At 40.2% G+C, this 26868-nt stretch overlaps 1 protein-coding gene across 1 annotated transcript in view; it reads right to left on the bottom strand.

Annotated features, from left to right (window-relative positions):
• The window catches only part of msh3 (mutS homolog 3 (E. coli)), a 54126-nt gene extending 27523 nt beyond the window's left edge, over positions 1 to 26603 (bottom strand). Inside the window, exons 1-20 of the mRNA XM_030737425.1 lie at positions 26371 to 26603; positions 26165 to 26282; positions 25630 to 25928; positions 24840 to 25052; positions 24592 to 24708; positions 24375 to 24492; positions 24139 to 24278; positions 23379 to 23545; positions 18679 to 18788; positions 18324 to 18438; positions 17632 to 17716; positions 15427 to 15536; positions 12154 to 12286; positions 9440 to 9627; positions 7848 to 8016; positions 7503 to 7567; positions 3843 to 3959; positions 3513 to 3620; positions 1389 to 1503; positions 818 to 975 (exon numbers count right to left, since the gene is read on the bottom strand). Of these exons, the coding sequence (XP_030593285.1) occupies positions 818 to 975; positions 1389 to 1503; positions 3513 to 3620; positions 3843 to 3959; positions 7503 to 7567; positions 7848 to 8016; positions 9440 to 9627; positions 12154 to 12286; positions 15427 to 15536; positions 17632 to 17716; positions 18324 to 18438; positions 18679 to 18788; positions 23379 to 23545; positions 24139 to 24278; positions 24375 to 24492; positions 24592 to 24708; positions 24840 to 25052; positions 25630 to 25928; positions 26165 to 26282; positions 26371 to 26508 (2783 nt within the window). The 5' untranslated portion in view covers positions 26509 to 26603. The remainder of the gene's footprint in view (positions 1 to 817; positions 976 to 1388; positions 1504 to 3512; positions 3621 to 3842; positions 3960 to 7502; positions 7568 to 7847; positions 8017 to 9439; positions 9628 to 12153; positions 12287 to 15426; positions 15537 to 17631; positions 17717 to 18323; positions 18439 to 18678; positions 18789 to 23378; positions 23546 to 24138; positions 24279 to 24374; positions 24493 to 24591; positions 24709 to 24839; positions 25053 to 25629; positions 25929 to 26164; positions 26283 to 26370) is intronic.
• Positions 26604 to 26868: the final 265 nt, after the last annotated feature.

Here is a 26868-nt window from a genome sequence, read left to right as displayed (position 1 = left end):
AAAAAAAAAAAAAATCGAGCTGTGTTCATTTTCCTTGACAGCTGAGCTAAATGATTGCTTTTATTCATTTCATGCACTGATTGATTGATGTCTCTACACATAAATGATAAAAACAGTATGAATAAGCATTCTGAATAACCTGAGTCTGTTTTACGAATCATGTGGTGCAAGAGTTTCTTGGAAAGTCCATTGATTTTTCTTTTTCCCCCCATTCTGTCTTTAGTGAGAGTAACAATAAAAATCAAGCTGTGACGAAGTTGGAAAGATAGAAAATTATTTTCCCCATTCAGCTGTGTACCTGCCTGCCATAGAGTCTAGAACGGCTCATTAGATGGCTTTGCAGTGTGAGAAAACTGCAAATTTAAAATTTGTCAATAAAACACACACACACATGCTCCTGGTGTGGTGATACCAGCATTACGCTAAAGCAGTTAAAAAGCATTTCTATATCTTGACAAGCAGCTCAAATTACAAAGAAATTCATTGTTTTCTTTTTAGTTCTAAAATACTCTACGTGTTATAATCATGTGCCATTGTAGATCTATTTGGTTCTGTAAATGATAATCTCAGTAGACTCTCAGTATGTGGAAAAACAGACATTTTTCCTCAGACACCTGAGGCACTTTTACTTTCAGCCTCCTTTACTTAGCATTGAGGTGTCAGATTTCAGCCATTTTCAAATTGGCTCACATTTTGATTCCAACTACACACCTGCGAAGTCACCGTGTCTTATATGGTTGCGTTGCTACGGTGTTGACAAAATATGTCCACAGACGTATTTTGCTTGCACTTTTGCAATTTTTGCCTGTGCTCATACCTGGTGTAAATGCCATCCAGTATGCCCACACAGGCCTCTGAGGCTGGGACGTAGGAGCCCATCTGAGCCATTACACAGATAAGAGCAACCTGGCGAATGTAGGAGCTCTTACCCCCCATATTAGGCCCAGTGATTATCATTGTTCTCCTGCCGTCACCCTAAAAGGAGGGAGAGAGAAGAGGATAATAACTGTGACATAGACAGAAGGCAAATGAGGAGAGAGACAGAAAAAGATATTTGCATGCTGTCCTGCACAGCTGAAGCTGTGGGTGGACTGAAAGCTTGGCTTCCTTTCCTATTGGCTTGTGCTTCTGTTGCAAGATTAACCTACACCCACACCAGCGCTGAGCTAGGAAGCATGTGTGTGTATGCATGTATCGGTGTGGTTTCATGCAACTCTACGTGTGTAAGACAACGTCTGTATACCTTTGTAGTTTTGTTTTAACAAGCAGGCAAATGTGTGTGTGTGTGTGTGTGTTTTGGCTCCACCTTTTTTTTTTTCCTCAAAGTTCTCTGAATGAGCCTGTGTGTGTGTGCGTGCGCGCGCACGTGCATGTGTGTGTGTGTTTACCTGTAATTCAGTGTGGTTGGGCACATACTGATTGTGCTCTCCCATCAGTAAATCAATAGCAGGATGTCTGCCATCCCTGATCATAATCTGGTGCTTGTTGTCACACACCTCTGGCCTGAACACAGAGCAGTCAGTTAGGTGGGTGTACAAACACACACACACACACACACACACACACACACACACACACACACACACACACACACTGACGTACCCACTCCCACACAGAGTGTAAAGATGCCATGATTTATTTGAAATCTGAGCTTTAATGACTAAGAATTATAAGGAATATCTGTATAATTAAGAACGTAAATAAAAGAGAATAGAAGCAGATATTTCAAAACAAGCATGTCACATAAACAAGATAAGATGGGCACTTTATTATTTATTTAAAAATAAACTATAAATAAAACAATCATAATACACATACTTTGGGAAAACTTGGGAAGCTCAAACAACAGAATAACTGCTTCTTTTCACAATGGCATCGATACATCCAGTTATTCTTACGGTCAAAGATTAAGAATATTCTTGAGATGAGAAACTATAATTGTTCCTTCAGCAAAAATAAGTTCTTGCTTGCATTTTGCATAATTGTTTTGCATTTTCTTGCATGTAAAAATCCTCCCAAAACACTTCAATATGAATCAAGCTTGGTCTCTATACAACTCATTCCATGCTCCCTTTTTTCTCTTCTTGAGGTAGATTAGTGTTTTTAGAGTTATTACACTACTGATATTGTATGTTCACTTCCTGTTCAACTTCAGCTCTTGAACAGATGGCCTCTCATTATCTCCGAGCACTTAGATATGATGCATAATTCATAGCTGAATCAATAACTGCAAGCTGCAGAGTGTGAGACAGTGAAACAAACCCAAACCAAAACATTTTATCCACAGTGTATCGCAGTTGGTATGAGGCTCTTTTCCTGGAAAGTTATTTGGTCGGTGCCAAACATGTCTAATGTTCTCGTGACCCTTTATCTCGCTCTTGCACTCTCGCCATCTTTGATTGATCAGTTCAGAGCACTTTATTCCAAAAGGCCCGTTTCTTTGCCAATATGTTGACAGTCTAATTGTAGTTTTTTTCTGTTATTTTTGAACAGCAAAGACTTTTTCTGGCATGCTCGAGCATGAAACTGTACAGAAGAACTGGCTGTATTAACATCCCCCATGAAATAAAAACAAAGACTCTAAGATGGCTGGGATATGGCCTCAGAGGATAACAGAGACTGCCCTCAGATGGACACCAGCATCTGAAGGAAGAGGAAGACATTCAGACTGAATACATCACGGATGAGGTCGCTGGCTGTGTTACAAGAGACGGGTCTCTCACAGGGACAGGGACAAGCAGAAGCAGCAGCCAGACGCCCAGATGCGTGGTAGTCACAAGTTTCAGCCTTATGTCCCACATGGAATAAAAGGACTAAGACAACAGCAGACCCTACATGCTAGAGGCTTGCAAAGGACAGGTTCTCTTCCTAAACAGGTTCTAATCATTAACACCTGAACTGGAGCCCAGGACCCTAAATTGATGGATGTGAGGGTGCAAACAAATGTGGGAGTGCACTAGCTTTTCTGTGTAGCTGATATGTTTTCTTAATTTAATTTGTATTTATTTCTCTATTAATAGGGCCTCTTTCAAAGATGATTAACAGTCTTCTCGGGTAAATGGGTGAAAAAAGCCAACAATATCCACTTTACCACATAAATCTTAACACTTCCAACAACAACAATAAAAAACTAATGACAAAGAAGACACACAGAAATACTGTGGAGTGAGGGCCTGAGGTACTACTATGTGAGAAGAAGCAATACTGAAACAGAAATTTGTAGAAATAGCATAAAGGTGTGTGTGTGTGTGTGTGTGTGTGTGTGTGTGTGTGTGGGTGAGAGATGTTGGAGTTCTGGCAGAGCACACTGCTGAGCGGGGTGCACACACCCACACACAGCCTGTCTGAGACTATAGGACACGACACGACCCCCAACCACACACACACACACACACACACACACACACACACACACACACATAGTAACTCACACATAAAAACACATACACACAGTCAATTTACATACTCAAACACATATATCAATATTTATGGTCACTGTGAGAGGACATCACCTGCAATAGTCCCCTTGTTTAGCCACCTCAGCCAATGAAAAGAGACAGTCCATGGTTGCTAGGTGACTAATAGCCCTTTTCATGGTGTGGTAGTGCTCCCCAAACTGACTGTAGAGAGGGAGAGAGAAACAGAGAATTTGAAGTGTTCTGAGTAGACAGCACTGACGGTGTACTTGACTAAAACAGACTAATTCTGGCAGGCTGAGAGCTGTGGAGGCATACCTCTGAGCCACAGACTGACATGTTTTCAGAATTTTTTTCAGCTGAGTTTATAATTTGGTTTGTGTATGAGTGTGTGTGTGCGCGCATGTGTCTATGTGTCTGTCATACTCCAGAAAATTGGTCCACTCCCTCTGGCAGTCCAGCATCAGCTGCTCTCGGAGCTGCTGCAGCTTCTTGTAGCGGTCCACCAGGAAAGGAGAGTGATACCTGCTGACTGCCTTGGTGCTGGGGGGGCAAAGAATTGATTGAAGTGAAGACTGAAACTACTGTGTTTTGACATATGAGACAAGTATAGAACACTAAAAAAAAAAAAATATTCATTTAAAAGTGATGTTATACAATTGCTGATACAATAATTGCTGGACACCATCTATTTTTTCTGTGCCCCCTTAAAACAAATCAGAGACAACTTGTTGCTCACAGACACTTGTTGCATATATCCATGGGTTATGACCAGATTAAACTTACAGCAAATGGATAAAAAAACAAAAACAATTACAATATGTATTTTGTCTTATCCTGTAATAACATTGATGTTGTCCAGGTCCTGAAGCAGTAAATCAGCTCCAGAACATCACACTACCACCACCAGGTCTGACTGTTGGTATGGCATTCTTTTTATGAAACACTGTGTTGGTTTCAAACCAAGTGTAATGGGACACAAACCGTGCAAAAAGTTAAACTTTTGACTCATCGATCCACAGAATATCGTCCCAAAGTCTCGGAGATCATCAAGTTTTTGGCAAATGTGAGATGAGCCTTTTGCGTTCCTTTTGGTCAGCGGCGGTTTTCTCCTTGCAAGTCTCCCATAGGTGCCATTTTTTCCCTCAGTCTCTTTCTTATTGTTGAATCATGAACTCTGACCTTAACTGAAGCAAGTGAGGCCTGCAGTTCTTTAGACGTTATTCTAGGTTCTTTTGTGACCTTCTGGATGAGCCATTCAGGCCAGCCACTCCTGAGACGGTTCACCACTGCTCCTAGTTTTCTCCATTTGTGGATAATGGCTCTCGCCGTAGTTCACTTAGAAATGGCTTTGTAACCCTTTCCAGACTAATAGATGTCAATGACTTTGTTTCTGATCTTTTGATGTTTCTCTTTCTTTAGGTTGTGGCATAATGTGTTGCTTTTTGAGCTCTTTGAGCCTACTTCACTTTATCAGACAGGTTCAATTTAAGTGATTTCTTGATTAAACTGGTCTGGCAGTAATCAGGCTTGGGTGTTGCTAGTGAACTCAGCTTTCAAAAAAAAAATAAAAAAATGTGGTTAATTACAGTTCATCATTTAAAATCAGCATGTAGTACAGTATTTACTCAGGTTATATTTGTTTGATGATCTGAAACATGTGACAAATATGCAAAAATAAGAATAACAACAAATCAGGAATCCCATTTCACAGTACTGCATATGTAGTCCCTCTACTTTATCATAGGCCTTACAGGGCTTTAAGCGCTCTGACACCAAGCACATCATCAGGTGATGGTCTTGACTACATGCTGAGGGAATTTCAGTTAATATCCTGCACTGACTTGTGAACCATTTGTGCTGGCTTGGCTGATCTGCTTCTTATATTGGTGGCTTGGATAGATTCCCCAGCCTGTTTTTTGACTGGACACTGCTCCAACCAGCACCCTCAATCAACCACTCTTCCCTTACACAGAAGCTTATAATCCTCCCTGACGGATTAAAGGGAAGCCTCATTTTGAGTGTGTTTCCCTAAAGTGGTAAATGGACTGGTTCTTATGTAGTGCTTTTCTACTCCACATGAGCACCCAAAGTGCTTTATACAGCATGTCTCATTCACCCATTCACACACACATTCATACAAGCACTTTCTACATCTAAGTGCTTTCTAACATCCACACACAATCACACTCCGATGAACCAATCAGGATCAACTCAGGGTTCAGTCTCTTGCCCAAGGATACTTTGGCATGCAGACTGGAGCAGCAGGGATAGAACCGCCAACCTGCCAATTAGTAGATGACCTGCTCTTCTTGAACCACAGCCCCAAGAACTGTGACAGAAAGACAATCATTAAGCTCCTCGCAGGTGCTCTTTACTGATGTTATGTCTAAGACTGCTGTTGTACATCTTCTCCAAGCCCATTGGTGGCATCCTGAAGATGGCTGGGATTGGCATGTTTACTATTGAGAGACCTGTCAACCACTCTACCTTTCTTCAACACTAAGGACCTTAATTATTCCAGATTAAATGTCATTCTTGATTGACAACTTACAGGATCCATTCAGCTTCAGGTGGACCCTTGAACCATATACATACGAATATACGATTTATCTTTATCGTCGAGGGATCAGAAGTCTCTGGATGTAAACCACTTACCAACAATACAATGAAGATTTAAAATATGACCATCTAGGAACCCTTGGCTACCATCTTTGTCAACCTCTGGGGACAAAAGCCAGTGGGTTGCTACAGGGCTGCTAGTGCCATGAATGTCTATAGTTATGTTTTGTTTTCCACCAAATCTGAGGGAAATACAACCTTGTTCCAATAAAGTTGGACACTAAAATGTAAGCAATACATAATACAATAATACAAACATCAGATATTAAACCTGAGAAATTTAACTTGTATTTAACAGGAAAGGCTCGTTTTCAATGTGACACCAGCAAAATACTTTGAAAGATTTGGGGGAAGGTCAGAAAAAAACTAGAGTTTTTTAATGAGCAAAAATAAAACAACTGCACACCTGGTGAACCACCTCAAACTTAATTTGGTTAATTTGCAGCTTGCGAATAACAAAGAAGATCCCAGAGACGCTGAATATTTTATTATTATGAGTGTGTTAAGCATAATTTCTCAAAAAATAATGTGTTTTCTTTTTTTTTTCCCCAACCACAGTTCATATCCTGTTTTTTTTTAACCACTTAAATATAGGGTAACTTGCTGCATCTGTGTGTTTTTTTTATTTATAGACTACTTAAATCGTTAAACCAACATAGCATTTTTAAGACCAATACCAACATTTGGTGATTTAAAAAAATCTGATATTCTGATAAATCAGCTTTTTTTTTCTGTCAGACACTAAATATAAATACAACTCCCTAACATTTATTATATGTAGTTATTTATTCACCCACACTCACCCAGCGTTTAATTTATTCACCCAGTGTTTCAGCTGGCTGCCTTTTTGTGTCCTCATAAACACTTGTAGAGTGAAGTTGTAGAGTGAATATGGTTGAAGGGTGTTTCTCCCGCCTCTTCTTTACTTTTTCATTTATCACTTGTTAAAAATGCCAAACAGATATAGCAGCAAGTAGCGAATATCGGCTAATATGTTGGCCCTGCCCTTATATCAGTCGAGCTTTGCTTGTACACATGCTAACTTCATTATTTAAAACTGGCTGGATCCCATTTTACCCTTTAATTTATCCTTTTCATTCACTTGTGTTTTGGTGGTTTGTTTTTATAAAACATGTATATATTTTCAATAAGGATATGATTGGCACATTTATTTTCTGTGGTGTTGACATTATTTATATTTTATATATTGATAAACAACATTCTAAGACCCATTTTTTTTTTACAGTATCAGTTTTAGAAAAAAAAATGCACAACATAGCACCTTTCCTCAGAATTGCACAACTAATTCCTGGAGGCTTAATTTAAAAAATAAAGTTAGATCATTCAGGAGTGATATTTGACATCATACAATAAATATTAAAACGGATAATCAATGCTACCATCATAGAAAAACTAGTACATGTAAGTAAGTGTTGTTTGTACTGCAGCGGTGAGTGAGCTGACCTGCTCATTTTGACCCAGTCAGGTGGAACAATGGATGACAGAGAGTTCTTCACCTCAATCAAAAACTAAGGGCAGAGGAGAAAGAGGAGGACGACTGATAAATAAGACCAGAAAAGACAGAGAAAATAATGTGTCACTCTTGATTAAAACTGGCAACCACAGAAACAAAACACACAGACAACAGACCAGCACTATTGCTGAGTCTTCCACCCAAATGTCATCAATCCTCCCACCTTTCTTTCATTCTCAGCCACACACACACACACACACACACACACACACACACACACACACACACACACACACACACACACACACACACACACACACACACACTTATGGTACCTCCTGTCCTGAGACAGTCATGTAGTCAAGCGTGGGGGCCTTCAGCTTCAGACGGATGTCTTTGCGGTGGTCTTGAATCTCACAGAGGACAGTCTGGATCTGCTCCGTTCTTTCCTGCAGCACTGGGAATCCAGACAGATCTGAGAACAGCTCCGTCTTATTCCCCGACCTGTACAAATATACGATCCAAATGTGACAGTTCCTGGTAATATATCACACCGCATTTTCTGAGACAGGAGCCTGTTGTCAGCCTGACCTTTTAGTAATGAAAACTGAGGAAAAGAATTATCCATGTGGCACTAGGAGGCCTTTGCCTCCATGCCAACTGTTGATCACACATTTATGGAGTGACAGCAGGCATCTCCCACTGTGCTCTATCTTATATTTGTCAGCCCAGTTTTGTGTTGCTGTGTTGTTTTTCTGATTGCACTGTTGAGTCAATTAAATGTTTGGGGGGGGTGATGTCAGCTGGTTAGACTAATTTATTTATTACTGCACCTACTGTATCACTATGCATGTATTTAACTATGAATTATGTATCACTATGGATTTAAAATAAAAACAAATGTCTGCAATCCCAAAGTGGCTAGTGGAGATGGCCACTCCAGATCCTTCACTTTTTCTGCTGTAGCCAATGACAGGATGACTTGGCCTTATGTTTTTGGATTATTGTCATGTTGGAACGCCCAAGTGTGTCCCATGCGCAGATTCTGGGCTGATGAATACAAATTTTCCTCCAGTATTTTCTGAAAACATGCTGCATTCATCTTGCCATCAATTTTGACCAAGCTCCCTGTGCCTATGTAGCTCACACATCCCCAAAACATCAGCAATGGAACTGACCAAACAACAACAACAACAACAACAAAAACACTCATTTTTTTAGGGTATGTAAACGTTTGAGCACAACTGTATTTATTTTAAATGCAAAAGATATTTAACAACCCAAAATGCATGCCAGGTCTCTACCAATGTGACTCAGCCCTCCCAATTCATTCTATGAAAGATGAAGAAGTTCTGTAGTAGAGAGGCAGATCTGCTGAGCAGAGTGGATGGTGAGCTAAGATTGTGTAAATATGCCATTTTTAACAAGTGGCACAGTGTAGTTGTACAAAAGATGAGGTCCACGGTGAAATTAAAGAACAGCAGAATATGAGCGGTGCTGTGAGTGGTCCAGAGATGCACATAAAGATGATTAAATCAGGTATGACTTCTGAATTTTATTGATGGTGTCTTTTTGATTGCATGAAAACAAAAAAAAGGAAGAAAGATTAAAAGACAATGAAAAAATAATCCTTAGCTTCTGCACTGCACTTTATTTCCAAAACACTACAAGTCTGTGTGTATATAATACAGCAATCTAAGTTGTGCAGAATCATATTCTTTTATTATCAACAATAATGACTATTAAGACAACAATCTTTAGATGAAGTTCTAAGCAGCCAATCACTCACCCACAGTAAGAAATTAAATTGGACTTTTTTCCTGTAGAAAATGTTAATTCTTTTGAAATTAAAGCAATAATCCTGATTGATTTAGTTTTGTTAACTCAACAGTCCTGAACTTCCACACCTAAGCCACTGGATACTTACTTTGCTGCCTTTTCATTGAGCACCTTTAGGAAGCTGTGAGCTGGAATCAGCTGGTCTGGAGTGTCCAACAAGAGGCTTCGAAGTAGCACTGAGCTGATCTGGGACTGTATGGCTGGGAGTAAGGTCTGCAGTTCCAACCCCAGGCGAGAAAGACTGCTACTAATGAGGTAAAATTCCTGAGTAGAAGACTGGAAACACAAAAACAAAGACAGAAATATGTATTATGAAGCATAAATCTACAACATAAATTGTTGTTTTGGACATACTGTATCAAACTGTAGCAACTCATATTTCTCATTTATTAAAGAATTGCAAGAAAGACTTAGACACTCACTGTTGTACCTCTCTCCTGGCCACCTGTTACACACAGATGATGATTTGAACCAAAATTTTCAAATCTGGGTTCATCAGACCTGTTGCAATGGATTTTCAGTCCAGTTCTTTTGTAATTTGTCATACCTCATCATTTTCCTCCCCATTTCCCTTCCTTAATAATGGCTTCTTGACAGCAATCGTTCCACTGAGACCATTTCTGATGAGGTTTCAGTAGATGGATCAACTGAAGGGCCAAATGCAACTCTCAGGTCCTGTGTCAGGTCTTTGTTCCTATTTCTTAAGCACATGACTTTCAGATATTGTTCATCTGAATGTATAGATAATTTTTACAACTGCCACTCTTCTTTATGTCCAGTTTCCTCAGCTTTTTCAAGGATGCAATGCACACCATGCTGAGTTAGTTTTCAGCTAATAGCTCTTTAGGAAATACTATTTTATGCTTGTCAAACTGTTATCTTGAACATTTTTCATAGAGTCAACTAAAGAAATGGGAACAAACTATGTGTTATTGCAAGAAGCTGCCTAAAGATACAATTTAGCTTCTCTGCCAAGTTGTCTGTTACAGTATATGTAGACACAACAGTGTTTCAGCCCTTAATTTAGGTGCCTTTTTTATATCAGAATGAATCATAGGTTAGAGTTAAGTGGGATAAGAAACAAACAAACAAACAAAAAAAGAGAAAACATTCCTCTGAAAATCATCAGGTAGAAAGATTGGACTGAAAATGAGTGAAAAAGCAGCCAATGTCCAAAGAAAAATACCTTCAGAAAGCCTGGAGAAGTATTGTGCCAGACCACTAATTTAAAAAAAGAAAAATACAAGAAAGTCTGGCTCCTTGGAAGCAAAATATAAAAAAAACCATGGGTGGCTTGAGGCTTTTGCGCAGCACTGTATGTTCATGTTTGTAGGCGTGTTGTATTCTTAGGGTATTCTGTAAGCCAGGGAGATTACATCATTAAATCTCACTGGACACAGCAGCTGAGCTTTAAGAGTAACCATCTATTACAGCCACAGACTGTAAGAAAACACCACTCATTACCAGCAACAGTCTGCAAGTCTTTACACCAGGCAGCAAAAGAAAAACCCACCGCACTTCAAAAAAAACAAAAAAAAAACATCGTAATTTATTTATTATATTACACATGAAATAAAAAAACTCATAGAATTATGAATACAGGATTTATTTAAAATAACTGGTGCTATTTTCTATCTATTAGGAAGCAAATAATACATTTTATTTTCTCTAAATTGCAACTGATGATCCACAACATAGAAAACAAAGCAGCTTGAAATCAATAACTTTTGAGGTTCCTCAAGATCAGTGCTGTGGCTTTAAAAATAAAAGTCCCAATTATTTCAGATTGAATCAAATTAATGAATAATCAATCTCCCGCTTGGAAACATCTCTGTGGAGAGGTGATAATGTAGCTTATATTGACTAACAGCAACGTTAGTTTATAGTACCTAGTTTTGACCCTCGGGTTAATGAGGGGTCACACAGTGGTTTATGGTATTAATCACATGCTGCAGTTTTAATGCTCTTGCCCCCTTGCTGCTCTTTTATGAACCCAAACGGACAACAACTGGAGACCACAGGCCTACCCTCCCTCCCATTATGTCAGTGGAGCTGTGGAGACACAGGCCATTACACACAAGCCCATTTATCTAGAGATGGGCAAAATGACAATTAAGGCCCCTCTGTGTGACTGCTGCATGTGTGTGTATGCGCTTGAGAGTATATGTGCACCAAATGGCATTTGATCATTTTCTTTCAGCAACAGATGAAGGAGTCCAAAAGTTGAACATAAAACAAGACATCAAACTCAGAACCAAAGTGCCTTTTTCATCATTGCACAACACACACACACACACACACACACACACACACACACACACACACACACACACACACACACACACAGAAGATGAAGCCTTCTGACGTTTCAAAAATGGGTCAGATGGGAAATGAGACTGTGTCAGACAATCAAGTAAGCGCCACCGAGGAGACCGCTCTCTGCTGTTAATCATGAAACACGCCGTAAAAAAAAGAGTGAAAACAAGAGTGAGAGAGAGAAGACTGGCTTGCCTTTCATTTCTATGCAAACCAACAAGATGAATGATTTCTGTTTTTTTTCACCTGCTGTTAGGGCTGGAGGATTATGGCAAAAATCATAATCTGTTATTTCGGACAATATCGAGATCATGATTAGTTATCAAGGTTACTCAATAGTTTTTTCAAAATATCAGGCATTTATTAAACCTGTCTGTTATCATATCCTACAGGAATAATTAACAGTTCCACAAAAATATGACCACGGTTCTGATAAAATATAATAAACAGCCAAGTCATGTGTGCATTTGTTTGTGTTCTTTTTACCTTTTTGTGATATATGCTGCAGATGCCTCGTTCCAGGTCTGGCAGATGAGACAGCAGGGATCGAATGGAATTTAAAGTAAGAGAATCTGATTCCAGGATTTCCTGCACAGCATCCTGCCTCTCTGATATAGACCTGTGGGTTCATGAAAGAAAAGGTAAGAAGGAAGGAAACATGTACAGAGGTTAGGAAGACAGGAAGGATAGCAGAGAGCTGAAAGAAATGTTCTCATTAGGCTCATCATCACAAAAAGAAATTTGTCATTTGGAGAGCTGAATCAGTCTTGATTAAGTTAAATGAGTTTCCCTAAAGGTGATTTAAACCTCCAACAAATGAGCGCCAAATTGTCACTGATAAGCTTCTTCGTGAAATAACACTTGGGCCGTACATCTCAGAGTAAACCGTGTCAGAAAACAAAGGCAACCAAATTTTAAAAGATGTTAGTCCAATACCCAAATCAGCAACTTAAAACACTGATGGCACCCTGTACTAGTGTCACATTTAGCAGTGACAACTGCAACCATCACTTTCAATAAGTGGAGACTGAAGAGCTCACAGCTGAAGACATCTACTAACCAAAAGTACATGAAGGAACGAGGGCTGCTTTTAGATTCATTTCCCCGTTACTTTACAGGACCTTTGACTTCTATGGATGTGGTTGATGCTAAGAATATTAAGATGTGCTTATTGCATTAAAAAATTTGGAAAATAAATTCTACACAAATTTAAAGAAATGATCAAAATCACTTGAATCGTTTTGTTTATAAATGCTTGAAAAACTCACATTACAGGGCTTACTGTGATGTAAAAAGCCTTTCTGCGAGCATAAGCATCCAGAAAAAAAAATGGACTGAAAAAGCAGATCAAGAGAAGCTTAGTGACGTAATAAATCAGACATCACAGATCATACTATTGTGTGAGTGTATCTGTGCACATGTCCACAAGTGTCTGTGCCATGCGCTGCTGTGCTCTGTATCTTGGAATTAATGTACCTGGGTGTAATCTGGGTTTTATTCATGCTGAAACTCTCTAGAGGAGCTATCTGTATAATCTGAAAGCAGTGCTCAATCCACAGCTATAATCCCTGCCCAGTGGGAGAGGGGAGGGGGCCACACACAGAGAAAATCTCACACACTCAAAAACACTAAAAAAAAAACAGTTTGGGGTTGTTGGCAGTGTGTTCTGTGTGCCCTTAGCAGTGATTCACCTCCAAAACATATTTTATGTATTTTCACACTGTTTCTAAAAAAAGAGGAACAGCTGCTCTGCAACATATCCTCCCAAACAACACTTACTTATTCATATGTGAGGTTGGCTATTTCATTCAAAAAAAAAAAAAAAAAAAAAAAAAGACAAAATGTGAAGTTGGTTATAATTTTCATCACAGGGGGTGCGACTCCTGGGGCTCATTCATGCAGGTCACAAAGCAAAAACCAATCCACTATATTATTAACAAAGGCCATGACTAAAGTTATTAGACACCACTTAGATAAAAATATTGCAGTTCAGTAAATGCAAAGCTACATGCTGCTATAAGTGTGGCCCTAAAGACGGGCCCTTATGTTGAACTTCGTATCCTGCTGCTTGTCCTAATTAGTGACTGATTGGTGCCTGTCTGGTCAGTTCAAACCAAATTTAAAGATGAAGTTTATTTTTATATAATAAAAATAAATAAATAAAGCTTAAGCCCCTTTGGCCCATGAGGAGCATAGGCCGTTGGTGACGCTCCGCCAGCACGCTCAACTCTGGGCGATCTTCTCCAAATCCCTCCAGGAGTTTCTCTGCACCACGTATTTCTGGGCATTTCCCCTCTTCCTCTTTCCATGTGGATTCCAGGTCAAGGCCTGCCTAGTGATGTTACAGGTTGGCTTCCTGAAGATGCGGCCAATCCAGATCCATTAACTTCCAAGGACGTGTGTGGCTATTGGTTCCTGGTTTGCTGTCCACAGCTCTTTGTCAGTAACCTTCTCTGGTCACTGGATATGGAGGGTTTTGTGTAGGCAGCTTTTGAGGAATGTCTGCATCTTGCAGAGTGTTGTTTTTTGCCATTCTCCATGTTTTGCAACCATAGACAGGTATAGCTTTCACATCGGCATTAAACATCCTCAGTTTGGTGGATGCTCAGCTTGAAATACTCTTATGGATCAGCAAAACAATTCATACTTTACCTATTCTTGCCATCACATCTGCATCCGTTCCACCGTGCGCGTCCACTACACTCCCTGAATAGGTAAAGGAATGGACCGCTTCTAGGGAATATCCCACTACTATGATGGGGCTGTTGCTAGTGTGCCCCAACCTCATGATCATGATCTTACCCTTGTTGATATTGAGACCAATTCCTGCTGATGTTGGTGCCAGCTGTGTGGTTTTCTCCTGCATCCGGCCAGGTCGTCACCCAAATTAAGACCATTCAGTTGCGTCAACAATATCGTTCCTTTATCCTTCCACAGGAATCTTCATGTTCCAGTCAATCACCACAATGAGGAGTAAAAGATGACAGCGGACACTCCTGGCAGATAAACTGTAGTAGCCACTGCCCATAAAAGCCGCTGTGGCCAAAAATGCAAAAAAATGCAAAAAAAAAAAAAAGTTTACATAGAGTGGAGAGTTTATTACCTGTCCTGTTTGAAGCCCGTTTTTTCTGAAACGCACACAATGTATCATTCTTGGAGACACAAATGTGCTGAAAATCTCAGATCAGACAATGTCTGCTGTTCCAGGTATTAAAAACCAAATTTATGACATCATTAGACAAACACTTACCCTTTACTGACTCTGATAAAGAAATTCAATGCCAGCATTTAACCCATTCTAAGTATTGGAAGAGTGGGCAGCCACTGTGCGATGCCAAGGGACCAAACCTAGTTCTAAGCCTGAGCCTTGGCCAAGGGAACAGAGACAGAAAAATTAACCCAGCATGTTTTTGATGGTAGGACAAACTGGCGCTCCTGGAGGCAACACACAGAGTAATTGGACAGCAGAGAGACTATGACCCTTTTGCTGTGTAGCAACAGCATTAACCACTGAGCCACAGTGCTTGAAAATTATTGTCACAGGCATCTTTTTAATCTCAGCCAGTTATCACATATGACACGAAAGTGGCAGAGGCCTTCAATTTGGTTCTGTGATCCACAGAGCCTCACAAAGCAGACAAAGTTGCATGGAAATAAAGTGTTTAGCACTGGGAAACTAAAGGATAATAACTGAGACTGAAGCTAAATCAATACTGAAAATCATGCTCCATCCGATGTCAGAGGGTATTCTATACTCACTGCAAGTTTGTAAGGGGCTGGCTCACCCACTTCCTCATCAGTCTCCTTCCAAATGGAGTGTGAGTATGGTCCAACACCCACAACAGACTTCCTTTCACACTACCATCTGTCTATGATGGAAAGAGCACATAAAAAAGGCTTAAATGTACATTAATGAGTGCCAACATATTTTAAGAAAAAAAAATAGTAAAGACCAAGAAATATGAGGTGAACAGATGATGTAAGCCACTAGCAGACATGGTAGGAGGCTTGAACTGATCTTGAACTCCACATGTGACATGTGACGCATATGCCATGGCAGCAGAGTCATATTGAACCTTTGAGTCGTCACCCACTCAAGCATGAACCAAAAAAAGAGACTTTTTGTAACGGCAGAAATGTCAATTTAACTTAATTACATTTTTACAGTTTAGTGTGCAGCTACACTATATTGCCAAAAGTGTTTACTTATCTGCCTTCACACGAATTTGAGTGACATCCCATTCTCACCCTTTGCACTTATAACAGCTTCAGCTCTTCTGGGAAGGCTTTCCACAAGGTTCAGGAATGTGTTTGTGGGAAAAGCATTAAGAGATCCTTTCACTGGAACTAAGGGGCTGAGCCCAACTCCCAAAAAACAACCCCTCACAAATGTTTTTAGAAGCAGTCTGCATGCCTAGGTGCTTTGTTTTATACACCTGTGGCCGTGGAAATGATCGGAACACCTGAATTCAATGATTTGGATGGGTGAGTGAATACTTTTGGCAATATAGTGCATTATATTAATTGTAACTATTTAATTGTATAGTAATCTGAATCCTTAAAAATATTTTCAAGTAGTTATATCTGGGATGTCTATACATTTGGGAAGCTTTTTTACATTTTATATGATGAAAGCTTAACAAAACAAAAAGGTTAATTCAAGAAATTGAAGTAAAGCATCAACATCAGTCGGTCTACTCAATAGGCATTTTGTGCTAAATTGAATGTAACACACATATGAGGTGTGATCACAAAGTTACAAGTATTGACCAATAAAAACAAAAAAGCATATCTGCACAGCTGCTCATTTTAGCTGCTCAGTAATCGTCTTTAATCAACTACTAGCTGCAATTTTACCTTTGACCTCAAATTTACACAAACAGCAAAGATCAGTTGGTTTTTAGTTTTTTCAAAACTGGGCTGACTTTCATATGGGGGATGATCATTGGTGATGAGAGCTGGGTCTCTATGACTGAGCAGTTTTTAGCAGTTTTCAATTAAAGAGCTTCCAAGCGTGGAGAAAGCACATCAGGTCACGAGGGGAAACAGTTAACCCCCCCCCCAACATTCACAGGGTTGCACACAGTCAATTCACCCTCCAGAGTTGGACTATCAATACCGTAACATCCTGTGTTTGAGGAATAGGATTCAGTGAAAACTACCTGAGCTATGTTGAGTGCCATCATGTGCCTGCAGACAGCACATTGAAATTCTGGACGTCATAAACGTCTCCTAAATGAAAATTAAGTTGAAGAATTACTGTTTTGATGCACTGAAGGATCCAGCGTGCTTCACAGAAGCAAAAGACAAGGGGATAAAAGGCATTACTAGGGAGCAATCTAAAAACAGCAGCAGTGCTGAAAGTCATTCAAACATGCACAAGAGGAAAATATTGAGAGACTGGCCAAATTTAAATCAGATCCAGTTTGGGTTTCTTTGTGAGTCAATTTCAGAAAATTTTTAATCATATTTTGTACATTGTTTTATCGCCTACAACTGTAGAAGATAAATATATATTATCACTGAATAGAGCAGTAGAGTTGAGGCTTCACAAGTCAAACTGTCAAAGTAAAACATGCACAGGGTTCAAATTTTGGTCTGGTGAAATCTTGCCAATGGAAATGAGGGTGACAGCAGCATGAAGACCTTAAACAGCCAACTACAATGAAAACATGGATACAATGTAAAGGCTTGGCCACAGCTTTTTAAAAACATACATCAGCAGCACTGGTTTGAAAGGGAAATATTCAAATGCTTTGTAATGCTGACGGTCAGGCCAATGTGATTAAAAAAGCTGAATTTGCCAGATGAAAATCCAATGCAGATGTTTCTGTTTAGCCATTAGTATACTCCAGAGGATTATACTGTAATGTGCCGTGCAAACCATTTATCATCCAGAAAGATCTCACCCTTTGTTATGCTTAATCAATGGCCAGGACTTCCAGCTGAGATGTGCATATTTACCTGATTGCTGAGTATTTCTAGATTTCTTAGAGTGGCAGCGCTGAGAGGCATAACTTCCGACTCGCAGGTCAGTCGCAGGAACGAGCTGCAGGAAGTATAAACTTATATTAAAATACAGCTTCGTGATTAAATGATCGATCCCATTCCCTGGAAACAGGGCGCAAGATGTGATGACTGGAATGATGACATTTTGTTTCTATAACAGGGATTAAAGTAATCCAAGACAGAAAATGATTTTCCTTTCCTGGCACATAAACACTGATGTCCGCATGAGATGTAAAATAAGATCTTAAATAATACTGTGGTTCTTTCTTTTAAGCTGTTAGCCTTTTAAGCCTAAGTTATGCCAGAATAAGGGCAGCAAATAACAATAATTTTCAGTATTGATTAATGCATCAACCGTTCAATCTGTATCTGAAATGTCAAAGAACATAACAAATAATATCCGTAACACCTCCCCTGACTCCACAGTGACATATCCAAATATCTTGTTTTGACTGACCAAAAGTCAAAGAAAAGAAAAGCAGTTGGACACAACAAATGTTAGCCGTTTTAACATTTTAACAAAAATACAGAAATAATGGTTAATTGAATTAAAAAAAAACATCTGACATATACTTGTGTCCACTGTCTAATCAGTGGGAATGGTGGATGATTACACTTGCAGCTTATGTTGTTTTGTTTGCTTGTACCTTTCACGTCTAAGAACTCGTTCTAAGTTGAATTCTTGAAGGTATTGGATGAGTGGCCCCAGGCAGCAGATCACTGGGCTCTCAAGGGAAGCTACACTGGACAGAGAGTGAGAGCCTGGAGGACACACACACACACAAACATGTAACATTTTCAATATCAGCACACAGCCATGAGTCACAGGCCCACTCCTCAGACACATCCAGCGTGCCCTCAATGACAGGATATGAGTAACTGAGGGGATTGCAGGGTTAAAGACTCAAATGGAAAAAGTCTTGAAGTGACACACACACACACACACACACACACACACACACACACACACACACACACACACACACACACACACACACACACCTTTCGCCTGGGTGTGGCAGTAGAACTTGGTAACTGTGTTCATTGCAGAGGCAAACTCAAACTCAGTGCCGTCCCTCCTCTCAACCCTGATTCGGTCGTCGGCCTGAGCGCTGGAGGAAAATGATAACAATAAATTTTATTTATTATTATAGCAAAACAGCATTAATGCTAGAAGTTAGTTACTGTACAGATGCACAGATAAACTAAATATACAATAGTGTGCAAAGATCACCCCTCATTTTGCTAGGCGAATGGGAAATAGGTACAGCAATATATTGAAACATGCAGACATAAATGAAAATAAAGTATATAAGACAAAAACAGAATTTGTACAATTCTAATGAGCTTGAAAGCCAATATTTGGTAAGACCACCTTTATTCTTCAACACAGCCTGAACTCTCTGAGGCAGCTTTCTTCTAATTTCTTAAAGTAGTTTTCAGGAATAATTCTCCAGGCTTCTTTGGTTGTTGGCTGCCTTTTGTCCTGTTTTTCTATCCATGTTTGCTTTTACTGCATTGGTTGGAATCATTGTCCTGCTGAAATATTACACTGTTGCCAAACAGACACTTCCTAGATGGTATTGCATGCTGAAATCTGATGGTACTTTTCTGCATTCATAATTCCATCAATTTCAACAAGATCTCCAGCACTACTGACTGAAATGCAGCTCCAAACCATGACAGAACCTCCACTGTGTTTTACAGATGGCTGTAGACACTCTCTCCTGACCTCCTCCATACATACTGATTTAAACCAAAAATCTGAAATTTGGGTTCATCAGACCTGCTGCCACTGATTTTCAGTCCAGTTCTTGTGTAATTTAGCGTACCTCAGCCTTTCTGCCCTGTTGCATTTCCTTGAGAATGGCCACCCTTCCACTGAGACCATTTCTGATGAGGCTTCAGTGAACAGTAGATGGATCAACTGAAGGGACAGATGCATCTCTCAGGTCCTGTGTCAGTTTTTTTGCTGGATTTATTCCCGTTTTTTAAAGACAGGACTTGCCGCAATATGCCAAATGTTCAGCTAATACCTCATTGGGAATCACCTAGATGGTGCAAAAATAATATTTTATGCCTGTCAAACTGCATTATCTTCAGCACTTCTCGTAGATTCAACTAAAGACAATAGTAACAAATTATATGTTTTTGCAACATGCTGCCAGCAACAAAATGCTTAGACACTATTTAAAATTGGTTCCTTGCCAAGTTGTCTGTTAAGTGGAGACACAACTGTGTTCACCCTTGAGGTAGGTGTCTTTTTGTATGCCAGAATAAGTCATAGGTCAGCGTTAAGCGGCTTAACAGACCAGAAAAACCTTCTGCAAATAATCAGGACTAAAAATGAGTGAAAAAGCAGCCAAGAAAAAACTCTGAAAGACCTTCAGAAAGCCTGGAGAACTGCTGTTCAAGACCACTTTTTTAAAAAATTACACGTCTGGCTCCTTGGAAGCAAAGTATTAAACTTTTGCACAGTATTATATCTGATATTATCTTTCTCTGTGAGAAAAATGTTCACATAGAGGGACTGCGTGTTCCAGCCATCCTTTTGTTTAACTACGCTCTATAGACACAAACGCAAACCTTAGTCACACACATTTCCACTACATCTCCCTGGCGCTCCATCGCGTCTCCCTTTTGCTATATAAACTCTTTCGGCACTGCTGCTTTCAAGGACTCCGTTACTTTGTCTGCACAGTCGTTGCCAGGGCAACCAAGGCAAACACGTGGCTTTGGACTAATGCCCCCACACACACACACACACACACACACACACACACACACACACACACACACACACACACACACACTTACTTCATCATATTTCACTTCAGCTACTGGTTGGACTGGGAGCAAGGATTATATAAAATGATCAATAGATGACATAGTGTGCTACTAGTACAACTTGCAGCATTAATCATTTAAGCAGTCAATTAAACGATTTGAGATTTACAAGAAAAATTATAACTGCAGCTATTGATTCAGATGGGAGTGCAGTGTAGCATGTCTGCAGAATCCCTCACAGCACCCAGCAATGTGAAGATGGGTTTATGAAACTGTAAAGCTGGATACTGTTTAATGTTAATGGAAACAAAGAATCAAGGGTGTGAGTTCATCATAACCTCATCACAACTTGACATCTAAACTACAGATGGGCCTGAAAAACTATGATACAGTATTGAAACTGCAGTTATTTTCCTTAAAATATATTAGGCTGTTTCACATGGGCTGTATATAAAAGACGGGCCATCACTTAAACACATCAGGAAAGCGCTGACCGAGGGCACCCGTTTATTATACAACCACAGGAGTCCCCCCGCTGCTGCCCTTTAGAAAGAATGACAGTTTAAAGCACTTCTGCATTGGCTTCGCTTTTTAGACCTGGAAACTTTAAATTTAACCAACTGGTCTACTAGCAATCCACTGCTGAGGGATTTAACTCAGAGTCAAGGGGGTACTGGTTGAAAAGTTAACAGATCAGAGTCTTTAAGATTCACTTTCTGGGGAGTGGGAGATGTATCTTAAAGTATCATTATAATCTATACAATAATCAGCATTACACTGCCATTCATAGAGCCACTAGCACAGGCAGAGTATGCGGTAGACAGTTTCAGCTGCCAAGAGGGCTGTGATGGTGACAATCAATGGAAAGCCAAAAAAAGCTAAAGGTTAAGTTTGATGCTTTGAAACCAAAAGATCAGAGGTCAGCATGCATAAAATGCTGAAAAGTTATCAGATTAGTATCTACTGCTGTCAAGTCAATCCAACGCTCTGAGAGCAGCCGCAGAAATCTACATATACACTTTTAAAACATACAAATTTCATCTTTTGGTGTGTGGATGTGTGTGTGTGTCTGTCTGCTTGTGCGAATGTGTTCGAAAACATGACTGCTGCCTTACTAAGACTTAAATTCATCGACTTAAAATCTTTGAAGTATTGAGAACATTTATGATGGCAGCATCCACCAGTGAGCATTTCAGTCGCTCTAATCAGCGTCGCTGCTCTGATCCCTACTCATGACTCCAGGCTCTGCATGAATAAAGGGACTAATACTTCACCTAGCTACAACCAACCTCAAAGGGACTCATTACCAGCCGCTCTATAGATACAAATCCTGTTGCCAGGGGTTCCATCTCATCAGCCCACCCCAGAGACACAGACAGACACCGTCAGAAGCCGCCAAGAAAATAGTAATAGTAACAGTAACATGATATCAATCAAAACATGTAGAGAAGTTGCCAGTAGTATTGAGCTGTGATGGGCTTTAGGTGGCTGAATATTGTCTGCGAATGAAAATGCAATAAATGCAATAAATCTGTCTGATTGTAACAGACAAAGCTGCACTCTGTTTTTATGACATAAGTTGAAAACTGAGAAGAACCTTTTCTCTGATGAGAGCACTGCCAGACAGCAGAGGTGTTCAAACACGATAATTGAATTGGCCTTTACAGGCCTGTCTCACTATAATCACTCTATGTGGACATCAGAAAAAAGGTGAGAACCCAAAAAAAAAAAAAAAAAAAGAGGTATTATTACAAATTAACTAAATTGTACAAAATTAAATTCAAGCAGAGGGTGGGAAAAAGGAAGGAAAATTGCCTCTGTCATTAGAAAGGGTGGGTAATGAGAAATCTGCAGAGTCAAGGAGACAGACAAAAGAAAGTAGCAGAAATTTCTCCCATTTATCCAATCATCCTCTTCTAATCGAATCCACTCCACTCCCTCCCACTATCTCGTTTCATTTTCACAGCATAATGCAATCACACGCTCCCTCCAGAGGATCTCTTCCACACTGGTGTGAACACGCCGGCTCCAGACAGTCAGCACAGAGCAGTCAAATGGCAGCGCAATGGGAGGCAACAGGTTTGTGGATTGCATTTAGTTCAGCATCACTGTTGCTGCTCGTGCTGTTAGTCATTAATAAAAGGGCAAACATTCTCAGTTTTGAAAACATTTGTATTTATTACTAAATTGGGTTTTAAAGGGTTAAAAAGGCTGCCCCTTAATCCCTTGTTTACGGTGATTACAGTCACCGAGGCCTCATATTAGCACGTTGTGAAACGATCTTTTGAAGGACAGCGTGAACTGGAGGAAGGATTTTTAAAAAGGATGAGCTTCCCATTTCAACTCAGAGTGCTCCCTTCTTAAAAGTAACCTTTTAATACCTTTCCTTGTATTGGAATATTTTCTCATAATGATGCTCATGTTAGTCTGAGTCATCTACTAACTGTCATTCTGTCAATTATAATTGTAAAACCAGGAAGACTAAGTTAGATGTTACACCGAAGTGCAAAAAGCTCATCATTACATTTATCAACAGTAGAGATACAAGCCAACTTTTATTTTCAAGTGTTGTAAAAAGTGATCATCATTTAGGAGGACAGCCAGTCTATGAACTTTTAAAATACAGGAGCCTTGGCTGGGTCCTGTTTAGCCCTGCAGTGAAAATAAAGTGCTGAGAACCTTTATCGCATAACATCTCTATGAGCCCACATTGACTTCCTCATTCAGACTGAGCCTGGAGAGTTTCAGACAAAACAACTGTCTACCTGTCTGGGAAAACCTAAACCTAATTCTGCAGAATTAAATATACCAAACTCACAGATACAGCTTTGTAAACACACATCCAAGCTCAGTGCTTCAGTAAGTAATCAACTGGTATATTCTGCCCTCTAGTGTCCTCCCAGCACACTACCTACCTTGCATTAGTAATGCTGTGCAAGAGTCTCTCGGTTTGTTCTGAGAGGTCAGAGGGCACCAGGATTTCCACAGGGTTGATCTTTAGGACACGGCCCTCCAGCTCAGAGCGGGAGGGACCATCAGGGAAACAGTCCAGAAGCACGTCGCCTGTGCTGGGCTGAACTGCCTACAGACACAAACATGCAGAAAATTTATGTACGTGTCATAGAAACAAGCTTTGGTCTGAATTTTGTTACAGAATTATGTCTTCATATATTTGATGTAAACATGCTTGTAAATTGGATGACGTCAAAGAAGTGCAGAGGGTTCAAAGGTTGGTCAAAACTGGGTGGTTAAGGAAAGAAATCTCAATTACTGTAAAATGTACAGTATATGGAAACTGTGTTTCCAAACTATTTATGGATTTAATAAACTCTTGGGGGGGGGGGGGGGGGGGGTCTGCATTGGATTAAATAACTTACAAAATCATGAGAAGGGAACTACATTCCTCTAAACTAAAAGACAAAGTGTCAAAAATTTAATAAATTCACCCTCTTGTGTGAGTGTGTAATGACACTATTAGCATTCAAATAACTATTAATAAAACAACAAATTCTTTTAAAATAACACAATACAGTCCCTTAATATGTATTAAGCCGAGGAGTAACTTTATTACCGTTTTAAATTCAATTATAAAGCTGTATGTGTTAAAGACAGAGTAAGTGAACAGCACTTAGAATGATGCTTCCCCTGGTTTATAGATTTGCTCATCAGACTCACCACCAGCCCCACGGTGAGCTGCTTCTTCTGTTTGTCCCAGTTCTCACTAATACAAAGCAGGAAACTGTCAGGAGGGTCCGACACAACATCATCACAGCCGCCTTCCTCCACATCCCCCAGTCTGCACACCGGGTTTACATCTTAGAAAACTGTCAAGGAAACTGTTTTAAACAAAGAGAGACAGCAAAGCGTTGTTCAAGAACACACACACACACACAAACTGTCTATGAGGATACCCTCTCCCACCAAAGTGGACTTGGTGTACAGGGCACTGAGCTGACGCGTGAACAAAGCATTCCTGTTGGCCCCTGATGCCTTGATTGCAGATGTCTCCGTCTGTTTAACCACTCCAACCTAGGAATTAAAAAAAAAGAAATTGGAGCTAAAAGAGCATGACCCTAAACAGCTTGAATTTATTACAGTAACCACATAAAGTAAAAGATAAACAGAAACCTTGTGTCCATGAGACACCAACCGTCTGACATGAACAAACAGGCGGTGTGTAGGGATGCTGCACGTCATGAAGTTATGATCCAGATGACAGACGATATTCAGCTCCTTTGCGGCAATCTGTCCACAAACAAAATGTCCTCAGTGAGCAGTGAAACACAAAGCATGTTTTTCAGGCCGTAACATATTTTATAAGGTTTAAATTTAAACACCTTCATGCATCACTAATACAACTGCTTTTTAGTTCTCACCTCTGCATCCTCTCCAAAGAACCTGTACTTGTAGCCACACTCCACAGCCAACAAAGCATCCTTATGCTGCTGTTTCAGCTGGATCACCTGCTGCTCCAGGGGAGTGTATATGCTCTTTGAACGCCTGGAGGGGGCGCTAGAATCTAACAGAGGACCCAGTTCTGCACACTTTCCTTCTCCTCCCGTCTTGGCAAATTGAGAGAAGTGAAACCCCTGCAAAAACAAAATAAATAGAAACAGAAAAAAAAAAAATCTTTTGTGGTCAATGCATCCTGATATAAAAGATATCAGAGAGAAAAAAATTGTATAATGAGCAACAGCAAAACACAAGTTTATCTGAGATAAACATACTGTATTCTGTTTACATGTTTCTGCTTCTTTGCACTAAATCACACTTTTCTCTGCTCTGATTAGTTACTCTGATCAAGTTTCAAGCACTACATTGCTTACCGTGTAGCACTGCAATAGTGGGTCAATAAGAGAATCAATAAATAACAGGATAAATAAGTCAATTTGATAATGGCACTGGTATCAGTAAAATCTTATCAATTCCCATCCCTAAACAGAAACATGGACGTTTACAAAATCCATACACGACCTCATCATTAAAAGTATATGGAGACACTTTGTTGCTGCCCTCCTATAATGGGTTCAGAGGTCTCCTATGATGCTGCTTTAGCAGGTGCGTGCCTGCCATGATGAAAGCTAGAACCTTCAACACTGGGTTAACCTACTCCTCTAAACACACTGGTGAAAGTGACGTGATCGAGTCCAAATTTTTATTGCATACACGTTTTGTAGCAGCCTTTCCTGGATCTCCCTTTTCTTCATCATCCTCCTCTTCATCCTCATTCTCCTCTTCAGCATGCTGTAGTCTGTGTGCAGTTTTGGGTTGATCTGCAACACTGTGAGCAGGCCAAACACTGCTTTCCTGACCAGTGATTTTACTTTTAGCATCATCTGTCTTTGTTGTTTCCCGGATGTTGCTGCCGCTGACACTGGGCTCAGCCACGCAGGTGAAGCCTCTCAGCTTCTCCAAGGTGGAGGAGCACAGGCTGCCTGCTTTTCGGCTCAGTGTCAGCTTTGTGTCTGAAGAGAGAAGACAAATACTGCAGTCACGTCAGTGAAACTTTGCGTTTTTCAAGCAACCAAAATGCATCGTGGTTAGACTAATCACATCATAATCTATGCAAATTAACTTGAGTACCAATGCTCGTGTTCTTTGCAGAAATGTGTATGTAGAAGGACACTGGAGAAGTATGAGTGATCTGCATGAGAGACTAGAAGAAGATGATATTTTTTCTGTTTGAGGTCTACACACTCACCTTTAGTTCCCTGGCAGGATGCAGGCTCGCACTCCACATCCTCCAGCTGCTTGTCCTTTGGAGAAGGCTTAGCTCGTTTTTTGGGCAATCCTAAATCATCATCAGATGAAAACTTCTGCTGCAAGACAAAAATTAGCTGCATTTCAATAATTAGCACTCGCACAGAGTGAAGCACATTTGATATGTGCGTGTGAAGCACAACTCACCTTGCCTCTCGAAAGCTCAGAAGGATTTTGGTTAATCCCACACTGACTGCTGGAGGCAAAGCTGCTGCTGCTCAGTCCTCCGAAGTACCTGCTAATGGAGGTCTGAGCGGTGCAGGACTTTTTCAGAGACTTTGGCATGTTTTATTTCGCCCTTACATTTGATCCAGAATGACAGCCTACAAATAATGCGGTGCAGAGCTTTGGCAGCAGCTGCCCAGATTTCAAAACATAGCGGCGCAGGTGGAGACGTCACAGACGCGTAAATGACGCGCCCCTTCTTCTTCTTCCTCTTTTGTGAGCTGAGGGTGGCGGCTCTTAGGAGCGTTACCGCCTCCTTCTGGTTCATGAGATATTCTGTTCTCTAAAATCTTAAAATCCTGGACCCTTCATCACCTGAGCTCCTCTGCAGAATTTGTAATGCAGCTGATTTTGAGTCAAGCGCTTTATTCCATCTTCCAAAAACACTGACCTGGAAGAGAGAGAAGGGCACTGTAACCT

This window comes from Archocentrus centrarchus, chromosome 9 (genome assembly GCF_007364275.1).
Source record: "Archocentrus centrarchus isolate MPI-CPG fArcCen1 chromosome 9, fArcCen1, whole genome shotgun sequence".
In the NCBI taxonomy this organism is placed as follows: domain Eukaryota; kingdom Metazoa; phylum Chordata; class Actinopteri; order Cichliformes; family Cichlidae; genus Archocentrus; species Archocentrus centrarchus.
The sequence above is the reverse complement of the archived record's forward strand: the minus strand, read 5'-3'. Positions and strand labels throughout refer to the sequence as shown.